The sequence below is a fragment of the Mytilus trossulus genome, chromosome 13 (genome assembly GCF_036588685.1).
Source record: "Mytilus trossulus isolate FHL-02 chromosome 13, PNRI_Mtr1.1.1.hap1, whole genome shotgun sequence".
Taxonomy (NCBI): domain Eukaryota; kingdom Metazoa; phylum Mollusca; class Bivalvia; order Mytilida; family Mytilidae; genus Mytilus; species Mytilus trossulus.
The window spans coordinates 50,369,732-50,385,013 of record NC_086385.1 but is presented as its reverse complement, the minus strand read 5'-3'; the positions used below and the strand labels follow the sequence as shown (position 1 = coordinate 50,385,013).

At 31.4% G+C, this 15,282-nt stretch overlaps 1 protein-coding gene across 1 annotated transcript; it reads left to right on the top strand.

Moving 5' to 3' along the window:
* The first annotated feature begins 10,630 nt into the window (after positions 1-10,630).
* LOC134693986 (keratin-associated protein 5-3-like) lies at positions 10,631-14,468 on the top strand. Its single transcript, XM_063554968.1, has 5 exons — positions 10,631-10,730; positions 11,378-11,509; positions 12,163-12,270; positions 13,218-13,311; positions 14,384-14,468. Exons 1-5 carry the CDS (start codon positions 10,670-10,672, stop codon positions 14,391-14,393), a joined length of 405 nt encoding a protein of 134 aa, XP_063411038.1. The 5' UTR covers positions 10,631-10,669; the 3' UTR covers positions 14,394-14,468.
* The last annotated feature ends 814 nt before the right edge of the window (positions 14,469-15,282 follow it).

Sequence of the window (15,282 nt, the reverse complement as noted above, 5' to 3'; positions counted from 1 at the left end):
TCTTTTAGTTAGTATGTTTATTAAAATTGGTTAGGAGACACCTATATGAAATTTATGTCAATGTGCCACTTATTTATCCTATTGTTATGTTCATGTATTTTATAGTGACATCAACGAATACCTTATGGCTATATGCTTATTACTTTAGTTTTTTTTTACGTTTCGTTATTCTTCATGGCAGTTCTTATGGACATTTGTTTGAGCTTGAACTGTCCCTTGAATTCCCTTCCCTCTCTTTTCTCTGGTTGCTCCCTACATAGTAAACCGAAATAGCGACGTTGAACGTGTTTATGTAGTATGGGACACATATGTAGAAAACAGCATCAAAAGTGCAACCACAGAAAAGAGAGGAATGTGAGTTCTAGTTCAAACAAATATTCGTAGAACTGGCATGGAATTCTACGGGTTTTACTTTATGATAATAAAATGGAGCTGTTTCAGTTTCTATCGGAAAAGTTGGTACAAGTAACAAATACTGAAAAGAAAGTTATCTGTAGGGGAGCTTGTTCACTGTGGATTCAAGAAAGTTTGTCGAGAACAGTGCAAGGGTTTCAAATCCGTCCTTCCGTGTACAGCTTTATGCAAGTGTGGTGGAGCCTGATGGACTGCAGAGTATAGGGTATACCGACACAAACAGGATGAATGAACGTCGTATTGCACATAACAGCTTCTGTATATATATGACTTTCAATTCTACTCATCTGATATAAAAAAAAATTGTAAAGTCGTATTGACTTGTTTTATCATTTTTATTATTTCGGCCACCATCTTGGAAAAACCAGAAGTTGATATTTTTCCATATTGCTTTCGTATTTCTTTTTGTTAAGAAGAGATAATATACACAGTTTCACTGTTTAGCCACCTTGTGTGCGGTTTCTTTGATATTTAGTTTAGAAGTCTTTCAATTTTCTCTGTCATCTTGGAAAAGACCGGAAGATGATTTTTTTTCAGGTTGGTTCCATATCTTATTTTGCTTAGAATAGTGTTAGAAGCTGATATACCAAGTTTGATGCTCATTTTTCAGAATTCTGAATTATTTAGTGCAGATCAGTCATCTGAAACAACAATTAACACAGATTACATGAAATACAAATAAGTTTGGATTGAAAAACAAAATACTGCTTGAAATGTGAAAGCCGCATGTTTTACCAAAAGTATTAGATGTTTTGGAAATATCATATGCCTTAGGTTGAAAAAGAGGGGGTTTTACATAAGGGTAAACCAGAGAACAAGATAAAATTTACCTTTTGACTAAGATTTTAAATCATGTAAATGGAGAGGCATTTCTCCAGTTGAACCAAAAAAAATAAAAAAAATCCTTAATTTACCGGTTTTACCGACTAACCATGTGCTGATACCTTTTTGGAAGTTCATGCAAATCATATGTTGACTGTGATCTTGCAATACGTTCATAGAGTTTTGAAAAATTGGTAATTAAAAGAAAAATGCAGAAGTCGTATTCCTTTATCAATGAATAACAATCTGGATAAGAGCTTGGGACAACACATAAAATTTTATAACAAATAAAAGTCGTGAATGAGTTTAAGAATATTGCAAATACTGATATTATAGAAATTGATGTCGTTGTTTTATAAAATATGAGTCAAATCAAATGTAGCTCGACATTTTATGACTTATAAAAGCAAAATTCATATAGTTTTGCAGTTGGTTTTGTTTTCGTTGCTTTACGAATAATACAAAGTTGGCCCCCTCCCTTTCCGATCTTGTGGTAAGGTTAGTGTATATGTGTTTGAATCGAAAAACTGTAGTTGTTAAACCTATGATAGCATTTTGTATTGACATGATTTTTCACATTCACTCAATTTTCGTTCGCTAATGACATTTAGATAAATGATTACTTAAATGTCGAAAAGAAAAATACTTGACATGAAAAATTTAGAAAGTAAATAAAAATAATAGAACTTAAATTGTCCGCTTTCCATACTTCCAAATCTGAAATCTTAAAACTAGAAAACATAAATGCATTTAAAACGGATATCTTAAGAAAATCAATATCTGATGTATGAATATAACTCTATCACAATCCTTAACCGTGATGTTAAAAAAACAATCTTGAACATTGCAATAATTTGATAGAAAATTTGGTGAAGTAAAACTTCCCATTGGTTTCACTGAAACTTCCACCACATGTTTCTGGAAAGTTGACAATTTAGATGTAACATAGTAATTGCGACCATTTAAAAAAAATGTCAATCAAAATAATGTTATCTAAAATCAAAGACTAAAATTGCGCTTTTATGTATTCTAGAGAAGAAACAAACGAGAAACATATATTCGGAGTTTTACTTAAACTGTCCTTTTAGTACTTTTAAAATACGATTCACGAATACAAAAAAATAAAACAACGAAATTTTACTATGATCGTAATTATTTGCTATATGTTATGACAAGATGTCACATCAGTCAGTTTAACAATTTTCATATAATATTTATTCGTGTTATAGTATTAAGATTTAAAATATTTAAACATTTAAAAAAAATGGTTATCTGATGGAAACTGTAAACGAATATATTTCTTTTTGTAAAGTTCCTAAATATTCTAAAACTATTGTTCTTCCACTCTATGTTTTCTTTCGATAACATCAATTTCGATGAGCATAGTGGGCTGCGATTAATGAATTACTAACATGCTAAATACAGGAGATTGACAGATTAAATAAGGGTGATCTGTCATATACATTTGTATCTAATAAACTTGATCAACTTCTTAATATTAGTCCTGCCGTACGCGTACGGTCCAAATGCTAAGTGATGTTGATCTGCCATATACATTTGTATCTAATAAACTTGATCAACTTCTTAATATTAGTCCGACCGTATGCGTATTTTGAAATACGTTTGAAGTACTATCCAAATACTCATAAGGTCTGGAACATCTACATACGACTCATCAGTGACGCTCATATAAAAAAGTTAAAAAGCTTAACAAGTACAAAGTTGAAAAGCATTGAGGACCCAACATTTTTTTTCTATTAAACGATCAAAGGTAAGATGTGTTACTTTAATAATTAATATATATTTGTGTTGGAGGGTTATCATGTTATAAGTAATTAAGATCTTACCAGAACCGGGTTAACAACATTATTTCCGAAAAATACTCCAGTTATACCAATATAGCCCATCTGCACTACACGAGTCTTTACAAGTCAAGCAGCATATTTGATAAAAAAAAATTGTCCAAATTTAACAATAAAGCAAACAAACCTGTCCAACACTTATTCGAAAGAGGAAAAGCATACTATTTATAAAAACAATAATAGGAAATAAAAAAGGGACAAAAGATACCAGAGGGACAGTCAAACTCAAAAATCGAAAATAAACACCAAATGTTATCCTTACATAAGAACTTGACATATCAAACAATCAATGGAAAGATGTGTTACTTTTAGAATTAATATATATATTTGTGTTGGGGGGGGGGGGGGGGTATAATGTTATCATTAATAAAGATCTTACCAGAACAGGGTTTACAAAATGTATAATTTCCGAAAAATACAATAGTTATACCAATACAGCCCTTCTGCATTACACGAGCCTTTCCAAGTCAAGCAGCATACTCTATAAAAAGAAAAATGTACAAATATTACAATAAGGCAAACAATCATATCATACACTTACAAAAAGGATAAACAGAAACATTTTATAAAAATAATAATAGGAAATAATATACTTGGGAAAATAATGCTACAAAAAATGATAATATTTGAAAAGTTTATGACAGTTAAACAGCTTTCCACCTTCAAATCAAAATGTTTAGTGTGTTAAGGAGACTATTTATTGATAATAAGTGTCTGAATGCCTTTTCTTCAAGCTGTACAGAAAAAAATATCAAAAAACAAATAAGTTTGAATTTGTTTGATTTGAATAAGTTAAACACATGGTAACTTCCGCTGTCAATAGATAACTGGCTTCCATTGATTTAAAACAATAGTTTGTGGCATTTGATTTTGAAAAATCAAATGATTTATTAATTCAAATTATGAGAAACGATTATGAAGATTGTTTTGATAATTTTTCAACTGCCACGATCTAAAATAGTCATCGCATGGATACAATATGACAACGTAAAAATAAATTGTATAGTCTACATGAATATCAATTTTTATTACTTACTATTTTGTTTATATCCGTTGTTTTTCCTCCATTTTCCTTTCCTTCATACTTTTGAATCTTATTGTTTAATTCTTCTTTTCTTTCGCTCGTTCTGTAATTATTTACTTTTAATCTTCTTTCTTTAATGGGGCTCGGCTCGTGGGTCTAAAACAACATTTTTTTTTCAATATAGGATTTTGCTAATACCGCCTGCTTGCTTGTCAGATATCAAATGTAGTATCATCCACGTACACAATGACGTAGTATGCTATTTTAAGATTCAATAACAAGTTATTTGTCTGTTTATTAGGACTACATACATGGCAACATATTGCTTGACATTTTCATGTACACACCATCACTATATTTAGTAAAATTATGCAAAAATTATATTTAAAGATACTATTAACTTACAAATTATAAATAAAGTGTACTTGGTAAATAGAAAAATGCACAGAAGAAATAGAAAAAAACATCAATCAGTTATAAAATGCGTTGACTTAGAATTGGACGTATATAAAACAAATAAAGAAAATTTAATTTGTTTATAAAACCAGTGTGGACACATATTATCCGTGTAGATAGTATGTTTGATTTTTGAATGTTTTGTGACAAAAACATTGTCTTTTTGTTTATCCCTATAGTGTTCAATATTTAACTGTGTCCAACCAAACACTAAAATTATATAGATGCGGTTATTCGATATTTGGTTTTTATGTTCAAGATTATCATTGAGGGAACACTTTTTTTACATGCTTCATGGATTCCCAAATAGTTATGTTACAATATGTTCCACTATCTTGCTTTTGCTACAATTATTAAATGAACACTACATTGCTGATGGGATTTAAATACCACATCAGCTGCATTTTTGACTTATATGTGATTTAATTAAAATATGCATGTTGGTTTATTAGAACCTGTGTGTATGTCAAAAGTAAAATCACAAAAATACTCAACTCCGAGGAAAGTTCCTAATCAAATGGCAAAACCAAAGGAAAAACCTCTTTAAATGAATGGACAACAACTGTCATATTCCTGAGTTGGTACAGGCATTTTTAAATGTAGAGAATGGTGGATTGAACCTGGTTTTTTAGCGCGAAACCTCTCAGTTTTATGTGGGTCTTATGGGGGTGTAAGGGTGACGCGGGATTGCAGATTTTTTGGAAGCATGACACGTGAAAGTCAAATTATTGTGGCGTGAAAAAGGGAAATGAGGTCTTGCGGGACCCGGGAAATGACAAAAAAAATGAGAATCGCTTACGTATATAGTGTAAGCGGGATACGGGAATCTGACAAAACAGTAAGCGGGATATGGGATCGGGACCCCCCAATGAGACCCCCTTATATGACAATCGCTTCAAATTCCCTTATTTTCACAACGATGCGGGTACATAATCGGTAACATAGTCACACTGTGGTTACAGCAGTCATCACTGTGATTACAGCAGTCATCACTGTGGTTACAGCAGTCACACTGTGGTTACAGCAGTCACACTGTGGTTACAGCAGTCATCACTGTGATACAATCTCAAGACAAACAAACATATACAAAACACATAAAAAGCATCTAACAGGCTATTATTTAAACTTGGAATTATTATTAATTATGGAATTTGCATAATTTCTTGTGTTGATTTTTTTTGGATAAATTCCATGTTTATTTGGTATTATAACCTTTTGAGCGGTTAATAACACTTTCCTTAAAATGTATTTTGGTAAGATAGTGTTGTGCGCGGCACAGTACATTCTATTGAAAATATACTATTTTCTTTGTAATAGAAAGTGTTGTGCGCAGCACAGACCATTTCAGTACAGAATAAACATGGAATTTATAAAAAAAAATCAATAACAAGAAATCATACAAATTCCATAATTAAAAATAATTCCAAGTTCAAATAATAGCCTGTTATCTATCAAATTCAAAAACACATTGATATGGTTCATATTGGGTCTTTAGTGTGGTTATTTCATATCTACATTGATATGGTTCATATTGGGTCTTTAGTGTGGGTATTTCATATCTACATTGATATGGTTCATATTGGGTCTTTAGTGTGGGTATTTCATATCTACATTGATATGGTTCATACTAGGTCTTTAGTGTGGGTATTTCATATCTACATTGATATGGTTCATATTGGGTCTTTAGTGTGGGTATTTCATATCTACATTGATATGGTTCATACTAGGTCTTTAGTGTGGGTATTTCATATCTACATTGATATGGTTCATATTAGGTCTTTAGTGTGGGTATTTCATATCTACATTGATATGGTTCACATTGGGTCTTTAGTGTGGGTATTTCATATCTACATTGATATGGTTCATATTGGGTCTTTAGTGTGGGTATTTCATATCTACATTGATATGGTTCATATTGGGTCTTTAGTGTGGTTATTTCATATCTACATTGATATGGTTCACATTGGGTCTTTAGTGTGGGTATTTCATATCTACATTGATATGGTTCATATTGGGTCTTTAGTGTGGGTATTTCATATCTACATTGATATGGTTCATACTAGGTCTTTAGTGTGGGTATTTCATATCTACATTGATATGGTTCACATTGGGTCTTTAGTGTGGGTATTTCATATCTACATTGATATGGTTCATATTGGGTCTTTAGTGTGGGTATTTCATATCTACATTGATATGGTTCATATTGGGTCTTTAGTGTGGTTATTTCATATCTACATTGATATGGTTCACATTGGGTCTTTAGTGTGGGTATTTCATATCTACATTGATATGGTTCATATTGGGTCTTTAGTGTGGGTATTTCATATCTACATTGATATGGTTCATATTGGGTCTTTAGTGTGGGTATTTCATATCTACATTGATATGGTTCATATTGGGTCTTTAGTGTGGGTATTTCATATCTACATTGATATGGTTCATATTGGGTCTTTAGTGTGGGTATTTCATATCTACATTGATATGGTTCATATTGGGTCTTTAGTGTGGGTATTTCATATCTACATTGATATGGTTCATATTGGGTCTTTAGTGTGGGTATTTCATATCTACATTGATATGGTTCATATTGGGTCTTTAGTGTGGTTATTTCATATCTACATTGATATGGTTCATATTGGGTCTTTAGTGTGGGTATTTCATATCTACATTGATATGGTTCATATTGGGTCTTTAGTGTGGGTATTTCATATCTACATTGATATGGTTTACATTGGGTCTTTAGTGTGGGTATTTCATATCTACATTGATATGGTTTACATTGGGTCTTTAGTGTGGGTATTTCATATCTACATTGATATGGTTCATACTAGGTCTTTAGTGTGGGTATTTCATATCTACATTGATATGGTTCATACTAGGTCTTTAGTGTGGGTATTTCATATCTACATTGATATGGTTCATATTAGGACTTTAGTGTGGGTATTTCATATCTACATTGATATGGTTCATATTGGGTCTTTAGTGTGGTTATTTCATATCTACATTGATATGGTTCATATTGGGTCTTTAGTGTGGGTATTTCATATCTACATTGATATGGTTCATATTGGGTCTTTAGTGTGGGTATTTCATATCTACATTGATATGGTTCATATTGGGTCTTTAGTGTGGGTATTTCATATCTACATTGATATGGTTCATATTGGGTCTTTAGTGTGGGTATTTCATATCTACATTGATATGGTTCATATTGGGTCTTTAGTGTGGTTATTTCATATCTACATTGATATGGTTCATATTGGGTCTTTAGTGTGGGTATTTCATATCTACATTGATATGGTTCATATTGGGTCTTTAGTGTGGGTATTTCATATCTACATTGATATGGTTTACATTGGGTCTTTAGTGTGGGTATTTCATATCTACATTGATATGGTTTACATTGGGTCTTTAGTGTGGGTATTTCATATCTACATTGATATGGTTCATACTAGGTCTTTAGTGTGGGTATTTCATATCTACATTGATATGGTTCATATTAGGACTTTAGTGTGGGTATTTCATATCTACATTGATATGGTTCATATTGGGTCTTTAGTGTGGGTATTTCATATCTACATTGATATGGTTCATATTGGGTCTTTAGTGTGGTTATTTCATATCTGGAACACAATAGTAAAGAATCATCTAAGTATCATTAGGGAAAAAGTTCGTTTACATGTTCGAAATTGTTTCTTAAAAGATGTCCATCTTCCTATACCTATGTTAATTAGTCAGTGAAAAACTGGTAATCGTCGTGATATATTGACTGCCCAAAGGACAGTGGTATTGACTAAGACAGCGTTAATAAATGAGCCGTAGAAAAATTCAAATTGTTCAAAATAAACTCGAGTTATTGAACATTTTCTATAGGAAAGAGTGAAAAAAAAGTTAAAGTGTTACCTATAAGTCATTGCCATTCTTTAAATTTTACAAAACTACATCAATAATAAAACAAGGAAACATTGAATGTAATTATCTTTAATTAATATTGTAACAGTTTTCAGTATGGTTATCCTTCATTAGTATGATTTTATTCTTTCATATTCTATACTTGAATATATAAGAATCTGTTTTGAATTCGCAGAAAACAATAAAACTTTTCTGGGTTATATTTATCACTTTAGTATTGCACATATCATATACTAGTCAACAAACGAAACGATACACGACTTTGAAATAAAATTTATCGAAAAGTATTAAATATAAAACAAAATGAGATACACTATTTTAAAAAGCTTTCGTTTACAATGTATGCAAATGTGATAATGAAATTCAAAGCTTGTCGGAAAGTATCTAAATTCCGTGTAAACGGTCATAGGGTGCAAATTAGTTTTGCGGAAAGTTAAATAAAAAATCGACACATAATTTTCTAAGTACTATATAAAATTTCAAATTTGATTAAACATATTCAATATGATAATCAAGTTTAAAATGTTCATGTTGTAACTAATGGGTTGAAATATTGTTTTTTTCAAATTTTTGGGAAAAAGTGTTTTTTGAAATCTCGAAAAATGCACACACAAAAAAATCGTCTCAAATCAGTGCTTTAGATATGAAACAGCACACAGTAAATTTGGCACCTTTCGGATAAGTTTTAAGATTTTTACCGGTTTTTGAATATCACTTTACACAGACTGTACTGTCTATGGTAAATCCGGTAATTATGCATACATTTTAACGATTTTTCGTGGGGCCGAACTTTGCTTAACAAATAAACGAAGAAACTGTATGATATTTTTAAAAAAAAATGAGTGCAAACATTGTCTCTACCTTTTAATGAGTGGTTGGAATCATTAGTTGGAACTTCTGTTTTTAAATTTGTCGTTTTATGTAAATTTTGTAAAAAAATAAATCGCCAAAAAACGTCACGAAAGCAAAACAACATTTTGTTTAAACGGATTTATATTTCCTTAATGATTGAGTATTACTACCTTCAATATTGGACCAATAAACGGAAAACTTTATCTTAAATTTGAAAAAAAATCTTGTATCGTTTTTTTTGTTGACTAGTATATAATAAAATGCAAAATATTTGCTATACATATTATACATCAGTTGTAAAATGAACGAAATGACATGGGTTTTTTTTTAAACCATATGTTGCTTTTAGAAGAAAACATTTTATTATTTTATCGTAAACAATTTTTTTAGTAAATGTAGCTGTACAAATTTATTTCTAACAAACAAGAAAAAGAAAAATATATGTCACTTTTTGTGGGTGCATAAAGAGCCAGCACATTCATGACGTACTCCCTTTACCATTGGGTTGTCAATGGCGTTTTACACGTCTATCATCATCATGTCATTCCCTTGTTTATAATGTATGAACCAATCAAAAATCTTTACAAGCAAAAACCCCATACGTCAACATTATTTATAAAGTGGTACATTGACCCGACTTCTTTATAAGAGACCATATGCTTCTTTTAGAAAAGTATTTTTCTCATCGTAAACATATTTTTTTAAGACATGATGCTATTTAAAGTCATTTCTCACTAGGAAGTTCAGATAAAATATATGTCACTTTTTGTGTGTGCATAAAGAGCCAGGGCGTTCATGACGAACGTCCTTTACCATTGGGTTGTCAATGGCGTTTTACACGTCTATCATCAGCATGTCATTCCCTCGTTTATAATGTATGAACCAATCAAAAATCTTAACAAACAAAAACCCCATACGTCAACATTATTTCTAAAGTGGTACATTGACCCGAATGATATACAAGAGACCATATGTTGCTTTTAGAAAAGTATATTTGTCATCGTAAACATATTTGTTTAAGAAATGTTGCTATTTAAAGTCATTTCTTACTAGGAAGTGAAGATAAAATATATGTCAATTTTTGTTGGTGCATAAAGAGCCAACGCGTACGTCCTTTTCATTGGATGTCAACGACGTTTTACACGTTCGTCATCATCATGCCATTCCATCGTTCATAGCGTATGAACCAATCAAAAACTTAAAACAATAAAACTCCCATTAGGCAACAGCATTCCAAAGTGGTATATATTTACCGGACTCATATAGTTATTAAATCAATACACTTTGTCGTTCAAGCATTCTCTGAACTACTTTTCAGATAGCTAACATGGGAAAAACTCTTTTGCTCGTTTTTGTTGTTGCAATAACCATGTTGAAAATTTGTAAAGGTAAGTGGTTATTTCTAGTGACTTTTTGATAACGATAAAATAATTTTACAAAGGCTTTTGTTAATCGACATCTTCAAATATCTGTTAATTGATGCTGTGGATTGTTTTTTGTTCCTTTTGGTCATTGCCTGTACCTTCTAGTGGAAACAGTGATCCATTTATTAATGTCTCGATGGTCTTTTGCCTGTGTGTTCGCCTATAGTGAAGAAGATTGTGATTTCTCATCCCAGCAAGGTCAAAATAAAGACTTTGAAATTGGAATTTACTTCTTCTTCGTTAAGCACTCAGTATTAAGGAGAAAGAGCAATAACTGGTTGGCTTGTAGTCAGCATTGTGTGTCCGGAGAAGATTTCATGTCTTTCTCTGGAATGTCACCTTGTGAACTAGCACGTTCAAAAATCTGGCTAAGCATGTCGGTCTTGTACTAATAACGCTAAATATTCATTTTTCATTTACATGTTCTCGTACTGAATATTCATGTGCCTCTGGGCGTTTAGCAGCCATCAATATTCATCAACTTTTAACAAAAATATATTTTTTAAGTTATATTTACTTTTAGTTCCAGGATTTGAAGAAAGTATTATTTTCTGAGTCAAGTTTTAATCATATATAATTAATCTTTAAAATTATATGTTATGAAATTGCAGGCGAACCGAACTATGCATGTACCAAACGAGGTGGGTATTGTTCAGACTCGGATACATGTACGTCATTAGGGGGGAATGTGGAAAACATTACCGTAAGATGCAAGAAAGGAAAACCCTGTTGCAAATGTACTGGTAAGTTACAAATTTACTTCAGAAATAATCACCTATTTAAGAGGTGGGGGAAGTTTTTAAAACTGACAACAACAAACACTCGACTATATTAATCAACGGAACGACAGTATTATTATTAATTGGAATTGGAATTAAGGCATTTTCAAACGAAAATGAAATTATTATTCTATTATTTTTATAAAAGTATTATAACAAGAAACGTTAACAAAACTGGTAATATTCCTCGATTGTAATAAGACAATAACAATCAAAACCAAGGAGTAAATAAAGACTCGTAAAACCAAAAAGACATGTACATCAACAGTTATAAATAATAAATAAAACACAAACTCAACTAAAAACCGGGAGTGAAAGCATGTGCTCCGGAAGGGTAAGCATTTCCTGCACCGTATACGGCACCCGTCGTAATAAGTGTTTTAGGAGCTGGTTACGCATCTGACCAATTAAGTCCGTCACAGTTCTGGATATTTTCAATCTCTATTTTCTTGAAGAAACATAAAAGGACTAATGTTGTTTGGGTTTTTTGAATTTTTTTGCATCTTTGTCTATTCCAAATGGTTTATTTGAATTAAGACTTAGTATTATTTTTTAATTCTTCACAAAACTGTCTCTGATGTGATAAATCTGTTAATAGCTTATCCTCTTATTGCTAGACACATGTCCTGAGGGTTCTACATGTATGAGTGAAGGTGACACTTGTGAAGGAACAAAAGATACAAACGGATGCTGTGGCAACAGGTTTTGTTGTACACCTACACCATGTGAGTAATATGGTCCGAGTACACAGTTATCGTCCCTTGATTTTCGTTGTCCTATCGTTGTCCACGAATATAGTCCCTAGTGTGGATAGTGTGTTACTTGTCAATTTTTTTTTTATTCCCCTTCCAAAATTATTTCTTTATGTTTTATGATAAAATTACACTGTAAAAAAAATTGATTCATGAATTATAATGTAAAGTAGTGATTTGCTCCAGTTGAAAAAGGTCAAAAGTTAGCATTTCGGAAGCTGTCAAAAATTTCAAGCCCCCCTTTACATAAAATTGTCCATATTTTGGGTTAGAGCTAATGAAGTTTTCTATGATTTTGATATAATTTGTCCCAAAAGTAGTACAACACACTGTAAAAATATTATGGAGAAAGCGCAGGTGTGATTGTTTTCATTTCCATTTATTGTCTAAAAGAAATACACTACGAAATAACTGTGTACTCGGACCATATACACGTAGCCATCACAGATGATCACAAATGTGATAAAGCAGCATGTATAAATATGTACATTGGATTTGAAAAGAATCAAACATTATCAAATATAAAACAGAAGTGATTTGATCAACAATGTAAATGAAAAAATGATAAATGTTATGTTTGTTATTACAGAATCAATGTTGAAAAAAATGTTGGGTTGAAAAACAGTAACAATAAATGATTTTGGTAAACAATATCAGGTAAACAATGTCAAATAACTTCAAATAATACGCATACTTTACCAAACAGACATTATTGATAGAAACATGAATACGGTGCAGTAAAAGTATGTATCTTTATATTATTAAATTGGCTTGATCTCCCTAAGTGCCTCACGTGAAATACAAATGGATTCATAGAAAAAAAATTCTAGTGAAATTGACTTTTGTTAAAAACTTAAATGACAATTGTATGTACTCTTCAGCTAATAATTGTTATATAAACCCATTGAATAAATCTATAGGTGTGGACAAATGTAATGGAAAATGTATGAATGCTTGTTCTGGTATCTATGTCAAAGGTGAAGGAGACTGTTGTGGGAATACGGTATGCTGTCAGTAAGTTGAACATCTTAAAATTGATCAAGAAATAGTATGTTATCGTAAACAACATATTATATAACTCGATTAAAGTTCCTAGTTTATCACTATTGTTAAAATAATTTAAAATTTCGCTCAAGATGAGCAATCACACGTGAATATGAATTGAACACACCAAATAAGAGGAGAACAACGACACAACAGAAACACACCATTAAAATGTAACAAACACAGAAACAAACTATAATATAAACATAAAAAAAGAAGATGTGGTATGATTGCCAATGAGACAATTGTCTTAATATTTTAAAATTGGTTCAAAACGTTTTTCGATCATAATATCGTATTCATCCTGAAATTGAATTGTCATAATTGGAATGACATTGACAAAATTTGAAGGTAATCAGTTTTGTTATACACAATTCACGTTTGACGAATAATACGTACATTGTATTTAAACTGTTGACTGTTTTTGTTCGATATTTAGTAAATTTAACCACATTTCTTATTTGCTATTAGCTTTTGGTATGCCTCGAACTGAACAATTGTGTACATAACCAAACTACGTTTATATAAATATCCATTTCGTAAACGACAGTTGTTTTACCTTTAGTTTGTGCAAATAGAAAATGAACTAAGAACTAACTATACGCCATAATACGTATGCCTGATAAATTGTCAAATGAATTCAAGCTTACAAAAAAGCATGATTTTCTGGTTTTGTTTTACAATGGTTATCAAAGGTACCAGGACCATAATTTAATAAACCAGACGCGCGTTTCGTCTTTATATAACTCATCAGTTATATAGTTAAACAAGTACAAAGTTGAAGAGCATTCAGGATCCCAAATTCTAACAAGTTGTGCCAAATACGGCTTATGTAATCTATTCATGGGATAGGAAAATCCTTAGTTTTACGAAAAAAAAAAAGTTTTGTTCGAAAACTTATACTCAACAGTGTGTTATGTTATATTTTATATTCATGGAAACTTATATACATTATTGCCATTTGAGATTCGAATATTAGCCTTAACATTTTGTACCATTAAAGTTATTATAGATGTTTAGGAATAATATCTTATCATTTCAGACAGACCTGATTCGTGAAGCCCGTTAGAAGAATGGTCTCTGAGAAAATATCTACAGTTATTAACTTAATAAAAATTGTATGATCATTTTTATTGTGCGTATGCCACATGATTTTTCAACTCACGTTCGACACTAAAACGTCAAAAGAACACATGCATTAGATAGTTTGAACTCTAAACCTACATCTACTTTCGTAATTGTCGTAAATGACATTGATTATTTCTGCATTGCTACGCCTCTCCTTGCATTTGTCAGTTTTCAAATTGTCATACTTTCTTTCTTATCTAATAGTCGCTGAGTGCTACTAATTCGGCTACAACAATGACTAGCCTGTCAACAATGAGGGTGTAAGTGTGAATGCCACACAATGCAAGGATCGTGTAACTCCCTCCAACCTCAATTTATTAGAATGGCCATCTTTCCTGCATTAAAGTTATTAGTTATCATCAGGCACTTCTTCGCCAATAACATTTGACTGTCATGATAAAGCTGATATGGTGTATAGTTAAACTAGTCATATATATATACCAGGATTAAATTTTGAATTTATGCCAGACGCGCGTTTCGTCTACAAAAAACTAATCAGTGACGCTCGAATCCAAAAAAGTTAAAAAGGCCAAATAGAGTACAAATTAAAGTTGAAGAGCATTGAGGACCAAAATTCCTAAGTTTTGCAAATTACAGCTAAGGTAATATATTCATGAGAAAGAAAAGCCTTAGTATATTGTATGATAGATATATTGCTGTATTAACACAACGTCAGATAAGTATCATAGTACAAAATATTTAAACTGAACGAGTGATGAGGTAATGAAGTGGTTTGCATAGAAATAACTGGGCAGAAAAGTTAAATTTTACATCGTTTTCGAGTGATGTTAATTGATATATTCTATTTACGCA

Coding starts and splice junctions, on each gene's coding strand:
- LOC134693986 (XM_063554968.1), top strand. CDS start 10,670: ATGGGAAAAACTCTTTTGCTCGTTTTTGTTGTTGCAATAACCATGTTG. Junction 10,731..11,377: donor CATGTTGAAAATTTGTAAAG/GTAAGTGGTTAT, acceptor ATGAAATTGCAG/GCGAACCGAACTATGCATGT. Junction 12,271..13,217: donor TTGTTGTACACCTACACCAT/GTGAGTAATATG, acceptor ATAAATCTATAG/GTGTGGACAAATGTAATGGA.